Here is a 14,492-nt window from a genome sequence, read left to right on the forward strand (position 1 = left end):
GGTCCATGGTAGTTCTTGAAGAACCATAATGTGTATAAATGGAAGCTCCAAACATTTTAAAGATGTTTATCTAGAAGAAAAAAATATGTTTATCTTATTGATTTGGACTAGCTAAGACTAAAGCATTTGTGCAATTCCTGTATAATTTCCAAACTAAAGTAGTAGGGTCTTAAAGTGTTGAGGTTTTTACTATAGTTGATTATTATAGGTGATGATTATTATAGGTGATATAATTGTGCTGTTGTACCAATTATCCTATATAATAAAAGGCTAATATGCAAATTGTCCCCATGGGCGGGAGTTCCACTGACTGGCAGTTAGATGTGCACTGACCACCAGGGGCAGCACAGACCATGGTTGGCGTTGGTAATGTGGCGCTGGCAGCCGTGGCAGTGGAGGTGCTGCCCGCCCTGATGGGCCCAGAGAAGAGTGGGACCAAGGCAGGATGGTGGAGCAGGTGAGCGGGTGGCACCAGGCCAAGGCCAGTGCAAAGGCAGGCCCCGGCAGGTGGTAGCAGCAGGCAGCTGGGGGAAGGTAGGCCGGCAGCTGCTAGAGACACTACCCATGCACAAATTTTGTGCACTGGGCCTCGAGTCCCTTATAAGATAGGAAACACTTTGTTTTTAAATATTTTAATTCTCAACAGAAAACATGAAGGATATTTGCCTCCTGGGCTATGGGGAAAACAATTTAAAACAGAATACTTGATGACTCTCTCAGGCACTCATTATTGAACAATAAAAGGATTGGAGAAATTACCAGTTTTTTTGTGTTTTTTTTTGTAAACCTATTTTTGTTTAAAGAGTGTAATTACATCTGAAAAACATGTATCGTTCAGGTAATACTTTCATGACCATTACTCATTTCTTAAAATGGGGTAAACTCTCTAAAGTCTAATTAGAAGTAACCGTACACATTTCTTACTCCATTCCACTAACTTCTTTGTCCCTTTTCTGTCTCAAGCACCTATGCTGATCTGAACTTTCCTTAATTTTCTTTGGAAGCTTAAACTACTGTATAAGGAAGTCCTTAAATGTTTGCTCATTTACCCCAGCACTACCAGATCATGCTCTCTGAGCAATGACATTTAAAGGCCCCTAATATATTCTTTTATCCTTTTCTAAATATTTAGGGGAAACTTCATTATTTATTTTTATTGATTGATTTTAGAGAAAGAGGGAGGGGGAGGAGGAAAGAGACAGACATCAATTTGTTGTTCCACTTACAATGGTTGATTCTTTTTTATTATTTTTAAAATATATTTTTATTTACTTCAGAGAGGAAGGGAGAAACATCCATGAGAGAGAATCATTCATTCATTGGCTGCCTCCTGCCCCCATCCCCCCCTCCCCCGCCCCCTTACTGGGTATTGAGCCCACAACCTGCCCTGACCGGAATCCAACGGTGACCTCCTAGTTCATAGGTCCACGCTCAAACAATGAAACACACAGGCCAGGGGTGGATTCCTGTCATATGCCCAGACCTGGCTGGACCTGTCACCTTGGTGCATAGGGATGACGCTCTAACCGACTGAGCAATCCGGCCATGGCTTTTAGGGAAAACTTTAAAACCAGAAGTCGCTTCGCTCCCCTGGCCTCTTTGCAGCCTTGCTGTACACGAGACTTGGCTACATTTCCCAAACGCGCACTGTCTGGGCAGCTCACGTCCCAACTGTGGGCTTAACCCTGCGGCTAAAGGCATCGGAAAATGCAGTCTTTACTTGTGACACGGTTTGTAAAAAGAAACAAATGTTTTTGTCATATTCACTGCTTTCCACTCTAGCCCGTCAAACCTGGAACAATCCTGTCCCCTGGATTAAGAAGACATTGCGTACTTCGTGCAGAAGGCGGGGGCAAAGAAGACCGGAAGGAAACCGCTTCCCTTTTTTGCGCAAGCGCACGAGGGCTTCTCCCATTGGTCACCTGAACTCGGAAGTAGGAGGTGGCTCCCTCTGCGCATGCGCTCAGCGTCCGGTGGGCTGTTTTAGCGATTGACGCGGCGCTGAGGACCCGTTTGTATCTGTGGAATGCAGTCGGCAGGCTGGGCCTCAAATAACGGCGATTACGCAGGTTTTCTCTTAGCTTCTGAAATCTTCTGTTTAAAGCGGTGATGCATTCATGCTAAAGTACCTAAACTCTGCCAGACTGGTAGGGTTGCTCAGTGTTCTCAGACCTGTCCAACTGGGGGGAGGGGCCGTGAAAAATAGTTTATATAGATTTCCCCGCGCCCTGCCCGGCCCCGCGCCACTTTGGACGCCTGTGTACGTTCACAACATACCCAACATTAATACCTTACTTGCTGACAGCACATGGGACTTTTTAATAATATTTCTCAAGTATTTGTTTACAGAAGGAAGTGAGGAAAAACAAGTGGCCCAAGCCATGTGTATATGGTAATTTAAAAATGATCCAGAAATTATCACTAAAGACCGTTTATTTTTGAGTCTAATAATCTAATGTTTTAATCTTCATTTTGCTGGGCAGAAAATCAAAATACTGGGCTGCCTGGTTCAGGACCGGACGCTGAGCCAACCTAGTGACTTGGAGCTTCAAAGCCATGGCAACAAAGGAATCAGATGCCAAAGCAGCGTCAGCCCTCACCTCATCAGCCAATCAGAGCAAACAAGTGTATGAAAAGCCAAACTATGCTCTCAGATGTACTCTTGTGGGACATATGGAAGCAGTATCATCAGTTAAGTTTAGTCCTAATGGAGAGTGGCTAGCAAGTTCTTCTGCTGACAAAGTAATTATAATTTGGGGAGCCTATGATGGAAAAAAGGAGAAAATACTTCATGGTCACAGTCTGGAAATATCAGATGTTGACTGGTCATCAGATTCCAGTCGTCTTGTTTCTGCCTCAGATGATAAAACTCTAAAGATTTGGGATGTGAGATCAGGAAAATGCTTGAAAACGCTGGAGGGGCACAGTAATTATGTGTTTTGCTGTAATTTCAATCCACCATCCAACCTCATAATTTCAGGATCTTTTGATGAGAGTGTGAAAATATGGGAGGTGAAAACAGGCAAGTGCCTCAAGACTTTGTCTGCTCATTCTGACCCAGTTTCTGCTGTTCATTTTAGTTGTAATGGGTCCTTGATAGCGTCAGGTAGTTACGATGGCATCTGTAGAATCTGGGATGCTGCATCAGGTCAGTGTTTAAAAACACTTGTTGATGACGATAACCCTCCTGTCTCTTTTGTAAAATTTTCTCCAAATGGTAAATACATTCTCATTGCAACTTTGGATAATACTCTTAAACTATGGGATTATAGCAGAGGCAGATGCCTGAAGACATACACTGGTCATAAAAATGAGAAATACTGCATATTTGCCAATTTTTCAGTTACTGGTGGGAAGTGGATTGTGTCTGGTTCAGAGGATAACCTAGTTTACATTTGGAACCTTCAGACTAAAGAGATTGTACAGAAATTACAAGGTCATACAGATGTCGTAATCTCAGTAGCTTGTCATCCTACAGAAAATATCATTGCATCAGCAGCATTAGGAAATGACAAAACAATTAAACTGTGGATAAGTAACTACTAAACCCTTTAGAAATCAAGTAGTAGAGCCAAGTTGGCAAAAAGTTGTATATTTTAAAAGATGATTTATCTTAATTTTGGCATGGTTTTGTATTTCTTCTTAACATTGTCTTGAATTATATAAGATTTTAAGACCTATAACCTAAATTTTTAAAGTAAGACAGTTGGAAAAGCAAGTCTAGAACCCAGGGCTTCTGACTTTAAATCTTGAAGTTTGTTATTAATCTCTTGTGTCTGTCCTTGAATAGATTTCCATCCTATTCTTCTCAATGACTATTCTAAAGGATTGGTATATTTGAGGAATATTTAGAAGATTCACAAGACAGAATGATTAATTAAATGAGGAGAGCAAAGGAGTTTGGAATAACTCTAAGGTTTTTGGTTTGGGAGATCAGATGAATAAGAGCATAAGCCTGGGATGGTGTTGGACTGGAGATGTGTGTCAGGCACCACTCACACAAAGTGATAGCCTACCAAATGGGACATGAAATAGTCTATGGAATCAAGACCTTAATTGGGAAAAATAAGTCATGGTTAGGTTTGTTCTGAGAGTCTAAAACATTATAAATGGCATTTTACTGAAGGACCCCTAGATGGCTTGTCAGGTTGTGCCCTCCTGATTTTCAAACAAGTTAAATGTTGGAATGGTGAGGCTGCTCTCTTGCATTATGTGACTGACTCACTACTTCCTATCCATGCTTCAAACTTAGTTCAGAAATCAGCACTTTGTGGAGCCATCACTGCCTGTCTGGCTCCAACCACAGTTGGCAGCTGAGTTAGGTTTTATTGCTATTTCTTTTTTTGAAAAGAAAGCATTTTTATTATTATTTTAAAAAATATATTTGATTTCAGATTTCAGAGAGGAAGGGAGGAGAGATAGAAACATCAATAAGAGAATTATTGATCAGCTGCCTCCTGCACGCCCCCTACTGGGGATTGAGCAACCGAGGCATGTGCCCTTGACTGGAATTAAACCCAGGACCCTTCAATTTAAAGGCTGATGCTCTATCCACTGAGCTAAACCAGCAAGGGCTATTGCTATTTCTATCATTTTGTTATTAAAGTTCAAAATATATCACTTATCAATTTGTATTGTAATGGTTTCATAGGCCATGTTTCCAGTATATTATGTGTTCTGTGGAGGCAAGAAATATGTTATACTATTGATCTTTGTATTCTCAGTTTTTGTATATAGAAGAGACTCAAGTAATGTTTGATGAATGACAATGAATTATATCACCAGCACTTAATTTATTCCTTGCCTGCTTTCACTAACTTTTTGGAATCAATTCCCCATACTATTATTTTTGTTGTATCTGAGTATAATCTCACATTTTAACTTTATTCAATGAAGGCTTATATAACATACAAAATGGAAAATGGTTTCTGCCCACTACCTATAGAGACAGGGTAAACATGAAAAAAAAAATCTAGAAATTAAGCAAAAGATAGTACAACAGTAATTTAATTGAAAGTATCAAGAGCAAAACTGTCTTCTTTTGTGTTCTACAATATTTTATACTAGTGCTCATTAAATCTGAATTGCTTTACAAGTTCTGAAGAACATAAGATAATAAAAGTTACTAGTAGGGTATGACTGCTGAGAAGTTAGTATGTGAGGGTACTGGGAGAAGTGAGATTAGATAGGGGCAGGTCTGAAATTCTGGCCAAGAAATTTGTATTTAATCCATAAAGAGGTAGTCACTATAAGCTACTGAACAGAAAAATGACACAAAATGAGAAAAGATTGTGTGTATTCTTGTTGCATATGTGAGCTTTGGTTTAAGGAAACATTTTTATTACAATAACTCTCCAAGATACAACACTTTAAAATGCTACTTTAGAAATTAAAAATGGTATTGTTCTATGAAGAAAGATTACTTATTTTTAAAAGAAGTACATTAAAATTTACCCATATTTAGAACATTGGTTTAGGTAAGATGTAACATAAATGTTCCAAAATAATAAACTAATCTAAAATGTGTAAGAAACAGAGCTTTTTGATAGTAAATTTTGAAGTGATAAAAATAAAAGAATTTGGTATCTAAAAAGAAGCTATGGTCAAATTATTCTAAAATAAAATTTATAGACAAACATCATTAACATCAGATAGTTACAAAGCTCTAGGTAAACTGATGTATTACATTTTATTAAGCCAAGTTCCCGAACAGCTGCATTTTAATCTGCTATAACCCTCTTATGAGACCAAACAGATTAAGATGGCTGTGAGGACTTGTCATCCACTATTATTTGTGAGAGAATAAATGACTTTAAAATAGAAATCATCATCTATACCTAAATATGAGACAGCTTAGCATCCCAGTCAAAGTGAGATATATACCAGGTGCAAATGCAACCTAATAAGAAAATGCATTTGTGCCATACCGGTTTGGCTCAGTGGATAGAGCGTCGGCCTGTGGACTGAAGGGTCCCGGGTTCGATTCCGGTCAAGGGCATGTTGCAGGCACATCCCCAGTAGCGGGTGTGCAGGAGGCAGCTGATAGATGTTTCTCTCTCATCAATGTTTCTAACTCTCTCTCCCTCTCCCTTCCTCTCTGTAAAAAATCAACAAAATATATTAAAAAGAAAAAAAAAAAAGAAAATGCATTTGATAGACTTTCATAATTGAGAAGTTTAGTGTAAAGGCAGCAGGACAAGGACCAGTTAGGAATTCTAAGCCATGGAGCAGAAGAGGTGACTGCTGGTCCCAAGCAATTCAATGATGCTAGGATTTCAAAGTCCTCAGAAACTTGTGGCAAGATCATTATCATCACCTTGCTAGGACATTTTCAAGGACTGTGCTCCTAAAAGCCTCTATGCCAGCACACCCCAGAATGGCAACGTGTGGTCTGTCTGCTTTCCAGGGCTCTGAGAAGAACCATGGCACTTGAGGAGGTTAGCTCTCTAAGATGCACTTGGGCAGTGTACTCAGCTGGCCTTCCTTATCTCCCCAGAAAGGAATACAAATAAGAGAGAGAAATACAGAAAAAAGCCATTTTGGCTTCAGGGGAGAGGTCACTTTGGTAATGGGAAGTAAAGTATGATATAGAACCTGACTCGAAAGAGTTAATATTTAAGTCAAAATAAGTTGTCTCATTTCATTTAATCAAAAAAGTTGAGAGGATGCATTTAACCTGGATCAAAGCCATGAAATTAGACAAGTCATTTAAGAAAATTTATTTGTACCTCTAGAATAGAAATGGGGAAATGGTATGTTTGTACAAACCATAACTTGTATGAAATGGATCCTCATACCACATTCTTTTAAGACAAGCTTGTTGCTGACACATTATTCTTGGATTTTCAAAATCCAGCCAACATGAATACCTCAGTTACTCTGTTTTGGCCTTCATAGCTTCCTCTCTCAGACGAGCTTTCTTTTCTAAGTTCAGGCTTGTTAAAGACTCGTGTCTTTTGACAGCCTAAAATGAAACAAATTTGAACAAGAAATTATTTATGCCCATTTGTGAATGATGTCACATAGCCGCAGGTTAGCGACAGCAGTACAAGAATGGAACGATCTGGTGTATGCACACTGGGCACAGAAGTCCCTTCCATGTGACTTCTGCTTCCTCTACTGCTTCACAGTCCATCAGTCCATCCATTCAAGCACTTATCTTCCTTTCTGGCCTCATTCTTTAAATCTTCTTGTCTCTCTTCTTCTCTAATAATTTACTAGAGGCCCGGTGCACGAAAATTTGTGCACTGGGGTGGGTGGGGGTGTCCCTCAGTCTAGCCTGCTCCCTCTCAGAGTCTGGGAGCCCTCAGGGCATGTCCTACTGATGGCTTACGCCCACGGCTGCCTGAGCGCCAGGCCTCCCAGCCACCGGGGCTCATGGCTGCCTGAGCCCACGGCTGCCTGAGACCCGGGCCTCTCAACACCTGGGCTTACAGCTGCCTAAGCCCCGGGTTGTGTAGCCGCCGGGGCTCACAACTGCCTGAGCCCCGGCCCTCGCAGCCGCTGAGCTGTGCCTGAACCCTGGGCCTCACAGCTGTGGTGGCGCCCTGAGCCCCGGCCCTCGCAGCCGCCGAGCCGCTGTGGCTTTGTCCGGAAGGATGTCCGGGACACATCCGATCTAATTAGCGTATTACGCTTTTATTAGTATAGACTAGAGGCCCGGTGCACAAAATTTGGGCACTTGGGGTGGGGTCCCTCAGCCTGGCCTGTGCCCTCTCACAGTCTGACTGATGGTTTAGTGGCCCTAGCTATCGATCGATCTAGTGTATGCACACTGGGCACAGAAGTCCCTTCCATGTGACTTCTGCTTCTTCTACTGCTTCACAGTCCATCAGTCCATCCATTCAAGCACTTATCTTCCTTTCTGGCCTCATTCTTTAAATCTTCTTGTCTCTCTTCTTCTCTAATAATTTACTAGAGGCCCGGTGCACGAAAATTTGTGCACTGGGGTGGGTGGGGGTGTCCCTCAGTCTAGCCTGCTCCCTCTCAGAGTCCTTAGCGTTCCCACAGAGGCAGGAGAGGTTCCCACCACTGCCACTGTGCTCGCCAGCCATGAGCCCGGCTTCTGGCTGAGCAGCACTCCCCCTGTGGGAGTGCACTGACCACCAGGGGGCAGCTCCTGCATTGAGTGTCTGCTCCCTGGTGGTCAGCGCGCATCATAGTGACCACTCATTTCACCATTCGGTCATTTGCATATTAGCCTTTTATTATGTAGGATACACTGTAGATGAGGCCCCCCTAGAACCATAAGAAATGCAAAAAAAAAAATCACTGTTAACTCATTCTCGAATTTCCCCCACTTAAAATAAAATTGCCCCCCCCCCCCCCCCCCGTGGGGCATGTGCTGCACCTGGGGAACCAGTGGGTTTGACACTTTTCCTCTCTGAGCTTCATTTCTGAATACATAGGCATATACCATGGGAATTGTAATCTCTTCTCCGCCTACCTCGCAGGGTTGTCATGAGGAGGTTCTGAGCTAATAAATGTAGAAATGTTTCATCAAGTAAGTGATGTCTAAATGGGAAGGGATTGTTATTTTTAAGACCGGGTACCCTCACAGGTAGCAGGTGCTGACTAGGGGAGGAGGGCATGATTGTTTCCTGAGACTGTAGTTATGGAAGCTTTGTAGAGGGTTCTGCAAGCCTCAGAGGGGCAGGCTCTGGCCAGCAGCCCTGTAGCGGTGGTTGTCCCTGGAGGCGCTGACAGGGGGCAGGGAGTTAGGGGGGCAGCGAGGCTGAAGGGGGAGTAACTGTCAAACCTTCCTGCTAGGCGCCATTTTTTAAACTGTACCTGGCTGTTTTGCAGCTGTACCTGCTCAGGGTGGGGCTCCAATCTCCTGGAGTGGAGTGGGGGCTGGGCCAGGGCAGAGCCAGGCGGGTGGGTTTAGCGGAGACGGTGCTGCTGCTGTCAGGGAGAAGGGTCTCACCCTGGGGAGCTGCTCAGGCCTGCCTCCACCCGGGTCTGGAGTTGTATGGAAGAGAGGCGTGCTCGGCCCCAGGGGTGCTGATGGGTGGTTGCCGACATGCTATTATTGTGGGGAAGAGATCGGGAGTTGGAGGTGTGGGATGCAGCTACCCCCAAGGCTGCGTCTTCTCCCCATCTGGTCAGCCTCCCTGTCCCCCTGTGGGTGCGGGGGCTGAGGTAGGGTGTCCATGCAGGGGGATTGGAAGAGCTCCCTATGGCCACTTCCTCTTACTTCTTTGCAGTCTGGGCTCCTGTCAGGCAGTCTCCTCAGACTCCCGGGAACTTGGCTCCAGCCACCCACCCCCTGCTGTGTGTGCATCAATATACAAGTTGATCATTACGGGGACACCGTCATGGACAAATTAGCATATTACCTCTTTATATGTATAAACTAGAGGCCCGGTGCACGAAATTTGTGCACGGAGTGGGGGAGTTCCCTCAGCCCAGCCTGCACCCTCTCCAATCGGGGACCCCTTGGGGGATGTTCGACTGCCAGTTTAGGCCCTCATGCAATCAGGGACCACTGGCTCCTAATATGCCTGCCTGCCTGCTCGCCCCTAACTGCCTCTGCCTGCCTGCCTGATTGCCCCTAACCCCTCTGCCTACCTGCCTGATCACCCCTGTCTCTGCCTGCCTGCCTGATCGCCCTTAACTGCCCTCCCCTGCCGTCCCGATCTCACCCCCAACTGCTCTCCCTTACCAGCCTGATCTCGCCCCCAACTGCCCTCCCCTGCTGGCCTGGTTGCCCCCAACTGCCCTCCCCTGCCGGCCTGATCTCGCCCCCATATGCCCTCCCCTGCTGGCCTGATCTTGCCTCCAACTGTCCTCCCTTGCAGGCCTGGTTGCCCCCAATTGCCCTCCCCTGCCGGCCTGATCTCACCCCCAACGGCCCTCCCCTGCCAGCCTGATCTTGCTCCCAACTGCCCTCCCTGCAGGCCTGATCTCACCCCCAACTGCCCTCCTCTGCTGGCCAATTTGGTTCTGATTGGTCAGTTTCTATGCCTGTCAGCGTCAAAAGCTCTGCCTCCTAGGCAGCCATTGGCTCCTCAGAGTTGACCAGATTTGGTTCTGATTGGTCAGTTTCTATGCCAGTCAGCGTTCAAGCTCTGCCTCCTAGGCAGCCATTGGCTCCTCACAGTTGACTCAGATTTGGTTCTGACTGGACTTCCAGTTGGTCGAGCCTTGGTCATTACGGGTTGTTACGACGCAGGGTTTTTATATATTAGGATTCCTTTGTCTTTCCCTTTTCCCTCCCTTTAGTATTAAACATGTTCTCATTTTTATTCCTTTCTTCTCCTTTTACTTTTTTTTGTTGCTACCATTTTTTCCTTCTCCTACTCATTTGTATTCTTTCATACCAAAAACCATTCAGCTTTGGGGATCCCAGAGTTTACTAAATACTATCATTGATGACTTCCAGCAGTGTCTATCCTACAACTCCATCCTTAAAGAGCAAACAACAGTGGGGGAGAGGCAACCATCCTCTTCCCTTGCTTCCCTCCCTGTGACCTGTTACATTATATGTGAAGCTTATATTAACAGACCAAACTTTTTATACCAAATAAATGATACTACCACCATATAAGGTAGCATTTTCTTATATCTGTAATTTCACATATAAAGAGTTCTAGAAACCCCTATGTCCTGTTCATCTACTTCTGCAGATTTCAGTCAGAAATAAGCATGAGAGGTCAAAGAGGGAGATAGAAGAAAAACTGAAGTGGGGCAGGAAGAGTTGTCAAAAGAACTTTATCCAGGTCTGCACACTGCCCTTCTTGCTCCCAGAACGTCAGCCTAACAATATTTAACATTCCAACACTAAAGAGAGCTGTAAGTCCCTTTCCTTTTACTCTAGACCCTTGGGAGAAGGAGGTCAGTTACCTCTGAGTTTGTAGAAAAAAAATTTAAATATCTGATAATAGATACAAGACATCCATTTCCACATGTAAACTGTGAAACACAGAATTAGACACAGTATTAAAATAAGGGCTTGACCGTGCTGCTACTTATAAAACTATATTTTAATCACAGGATAGTATATATAAAGTTTGATGACTTGCATACTTGGTTCTCAATTTTTATCTTCTTACTAGAGGCCCGATGCATGAAGATTCGTGCAAGAATGGGCCTTCCTTCCTCGGGCTGCTGGCACCGCTTTGGCTCAGGCCCTGGAACTGCCTTTCCGCCTTCCCATGCTGCCCAGAGGCCCAGCAAGCATCCCACCCCTGGCTGCTGGGGCCTGTGTATGCAAATTAACTCACCATATTTGTTGGGTTAATTTGCATACTCACTCCTGATTGGCTGGTGATCGCAAAGGTATGGTCAATTTGCATCTTTCTCTTTTATTAGTGTAGATTAGCTATGTGACTTTGGGAAAATTATTTAACACCTTTTAAGCTTCATGTTCTTTTATTTATTTTTATTTTATTTTATTTTTTTTTTTTAGGCTTCATGTTCTTTTATAAAACACAAATAACAAGAGAACCTACCTTTTAGGGTTACTGTGGTAAATAAATGAGTTTAACAATGCCTGTTCTATAATAAGCACTCAATAAGTGGGAGCAATTTTAATATCACCTCAATTAAGTCTAGGTTCAAATTGTGGCTCTGCCATTAAGGAGATGCATGACCTTCCTAAGCTATGTTTTCTCAGCTGGAAATGAGGTCTTAATAATAGTATTGATCTTGCAGTTTTATGAGGTTCAAATGAGACAACAGCAAAGTATTCAATTAGTGATTGCTATTAATAATTATCTATGTTTAAACAAAAATTTATGGGCTTGAATTCCTATGTACTGCTTAGGATCTGTGGTCTTCAGATATATGACCAGCTTGGCTGAGCTTGAAGTAGAGAACTGTGATAAGACTGCTCACCAGGATTAAGGCAGTTAGAATGAGGATAAATAAATCCATGTACTAAGAGTGCTTTATAGACATGCACGGAGCTATCATTAAATCTGCCAGTGTCATATTTCTTGTTTTACATTATTTATGACATCTGGGGATTGATAAATACTTTTTACTTTACAGAAAACTAACTTAGTCCTTCCCCTTGCCAAAGTTAGGATTTGCTATTTATCCCCAGGCATGATCTTAGGTTTGGCCCTACTATATCTTTGTTTCTTATCATTTCTTGTATAAAAGCAGCCTCTTCTTCTCAAAAGAATAAATATGAGAGTCAATCCCTGATTTCCCATAGGCCCTTTGTGGAAAACAAACAAGAGATAGGAAGTCCTCTCTCACCTGCTTGCCCTCAATAACCATTAAGACGCATCCCACCACTGTCAGGGCAATCATTACATAGCTGATCTTCACCCGGAGCTTGTTCTTTGCAGCATCAAGCATCTCAAACCTAATAATACAATGAGATCATGAGAGAAAAGTTAACTTTCTGAAGTTGCCAGCAGGATATAAAGCTTTGTATACCACAAATCAGAAGTGCAGTGGTGCCTATAAATATGAAAAAGGAGATAGGGCCTGGAAATCTTGTAGGACTTTAGGGAGGATGGGGCATTTTCACAACTCACTTTATATATAAAATACAGTGAGATAGCACAAATTTAAAGTAGAAAAAAGGGAGAAGTGTAAAGATAGGAAGTGAAGTCAGGAACAAAAAAGGCGAGGCATATGAATTTATGCTTGCTATGGTGGGCCCTGATTTTGGCTCTCAAAAGTTTCACATTAGTAGTCAGTGCTAAAATTGAAATCAGTAGCTGTTTCTCCTTGAGGTTCTCAAGAGGATATTATATGATATAATGATTAGCTGAACATTCTGACAGATACTATAATGAATCTCATAAGTTTCCACACAAAGCACAATTCAGAAGAAAACAAACACAGGAGAGAGTTAAACAATGTGCTTTTTATACCCAGATTTCTGTTCTCTGCTTTGAACCAGGTACAGATTTCAGAATATCTAGATCAGCAGAAAGACCCTTTAAGTAATACCCCCTTTATATATTTTTAAAAATATATATTTTTATTGATTTCAGAGAGAGGAAGGGAGAAGGAGAGATAGAAACATCAATGATGAGAGAGAATCAGTGATTGGCTGCCTTCTGCACGCCCCTGACTGTGAATCAGGCTGGGCTGAGGGACACCGCCCCCCCCCCCATGCACGAATTTCGTGCACCGGGCCTCTAGTGTTTTACTAAAATTGACAGTGAACTTCAGCTCTTTCTCAAGTGCCTCTTCTTACCTGTCCACTGAATACAGATCCAAGTGCCTTAACAGAAAGTTGAGGATTAGATTATCATTCTTGTGTGAAAGCTGAGGCCAAACAAGAGAGTCTGAAGAAAAGGCCCTTTCACCTTGGTGATTCTGCAGGTGGGCAGTAGGTTGAAGTTCTATTACCTTGAATGTCTGATAGAGCTTCAGGGTAGGGCATGTGGAGTCCTATAGTGGTCCCAGAATAAAGAACCGAGCTACTCAGTGGAGTATAAATAGTAAGTGATTATCTCTAGCTGATGGGATTGGAGTGCTAATTTTTTCCCCCATGCTCATGTTTTGTTTTGTTTTTCCTTCTCATGTTTTAAACATAAATTACATTTGAAATCAAAGGACAAAAAGTACTTTAAAAATGCTTTGGTCCGCCTGCCTGTTGTGGCTCAGTGGTTGAGTATCAACCCATGAACTAAGAGGTCACCAGTTCAATTTCTGGTCAGGACACATGCCTAATGGGGGCATGCAGGAAGCAGCCAATCAATGTTTCTCACATCGATGTTTCTCTCCCTCTTCTTTTCTCTCTCTTTCTCTCTCCCTTTCCTCTCTCTCTAAAGATCAATAAAAAGGTCTTTTAAAAAAAATGCTTGGGCCCTGGCTGGTATGGCTCAGTGGTAGAATGTTGGCTCATGCACTGAAGGGTGATGGGTTTGATTCCTAGTCAAGGCATGTATCTGGGTGGCAGGTTTGTTCCCCAGCCCCAGTTGGGGCACGTGTGGGAGGCAATCAATTGATGTGTCTCTCTTACATCGATATTTCTCTCTCTCCCCCTCCCTCCCTCCCTTCTACTCTTCTTAAAAATCAATAGAAAAAATATCCTTGGGAAAGGATTAATAACAAAGAATGCTTGGAAGGAGTTCCCTGAAAGCATATACACTGGGACCCAGTGAGGTGGCGATGGAGTCTCCAGGCACTGAAGCTGCGCCTGCAGGTGGGAGAAACCAGGGACAACTGCTACGGACACTGACTTGCTTTATTAAGAGCATCTAAGAAGGAACTCCTACCATTTGCAACAGCATGGATGGAACTGGAGAGCATTATGCTAAGCGAAATAAGTCAGAGAAAGATAAATATCACATGATCTCACTCATTTGTGGGATATAATGAACAACATAAACTGATGAACATAAACAGATCCAGAGACAGAGAAGCATCAATCAGATGCTCAAACCTCAGAGGGAAGGTAGGGGAGGGTGGAGGTAAGGGGGAGAGATCAACCAAAGGACTTGTATGCAGGCATATAAGCATAACCAATGGACCCAGACACCAGAGGGGTGAGGGCATGAGTGGGGGTGGGACAATGGGGG

At 43.3% G+C, this 14,492-nt stretch overlaps 2 protein-coding genes across 4 annotated transcripts in view; one reads left to right on the forward strand and one right to left on the reverse strand.

Moving 5' to 3' along the window:
• Positions 1-1,995: 1,995 nt before the first annotated feature.
• On the forward strand, positions 1,996-6,641 carry WDR5B (WD repeat domain 5B). Of its 2 annotated transcripts, none has more exons than XM_008146668.3 (2): positions 1,996-2,069; positions 2,484-6,641. In XM_008146668.3, the coding sequence occupies exon 2, from the start codon at positions 2,557-2,559 to the stop codon at positions 3,544-3,546; it is 990 nt and encodes a 329-aa protein (XP_008144890.1). In that variant the 5' UTR covers positions 1,996-2,069; positions 2,484-2,556; the 3' UTR covers positions 3,547-6,641. The 2 variants fall into 2 exon arrangements, with proteins under 2 accessions (XP_008144890.1, XP_028009189.1); XM_028153388.2 differs by lacking the exon at positions 1,996-2,069 and adding an exon at positions 2,360-2,392.
• A 63-nt stretch (positions 6,642-6,704) lies between these two features.
• Positions 6,705-14,492, reverse strand: part of FAM162A (family with sequence similarity 162 member A) — a 35,463-nt gene continuing 27,675 nt past the window's right edge. The window contains exons 4-6 of one of the 2 annotated variants that reach the window (XM_054713929.1): positions 12,208-12,316; positions 8,812-9,025; positions 6,892-6,964 (exon numbers count right to left, since the gene is read on the reverse strand). In XM_054713929.1, the coding sequence (XP_054569904.1) occupies positions 8,816-9,025; positions 12,208-12,316 (319 nt within the window). In that variant the 3' untranslated portion in view covers positions 6,892-6,964; positions 8,812-8,815. Of the gene's footprint in view, positions 6,965-8,811; positions 9,026-12,207; positions 12,317-14,492 lie in introns of both variants that reach the window. The other variant, XM_008146667.3, reaches the window with a different exon arrangement.

Source organism: Eptesicus fuscus, chromosome 3 (assembly GCF_027574615.1).
Source record: "Eptesicus fuscus isolate TK198812 chromosome 3, DD_ASM_mEF_20220401, whole genome shotgun sequence".
Lineage (NCBI taxonomy): Eukaryota > Metazoa > Chordata > Mammalia > Chiroptera > Vespertilionidae > Eptesicus > Eptesicus fuscus.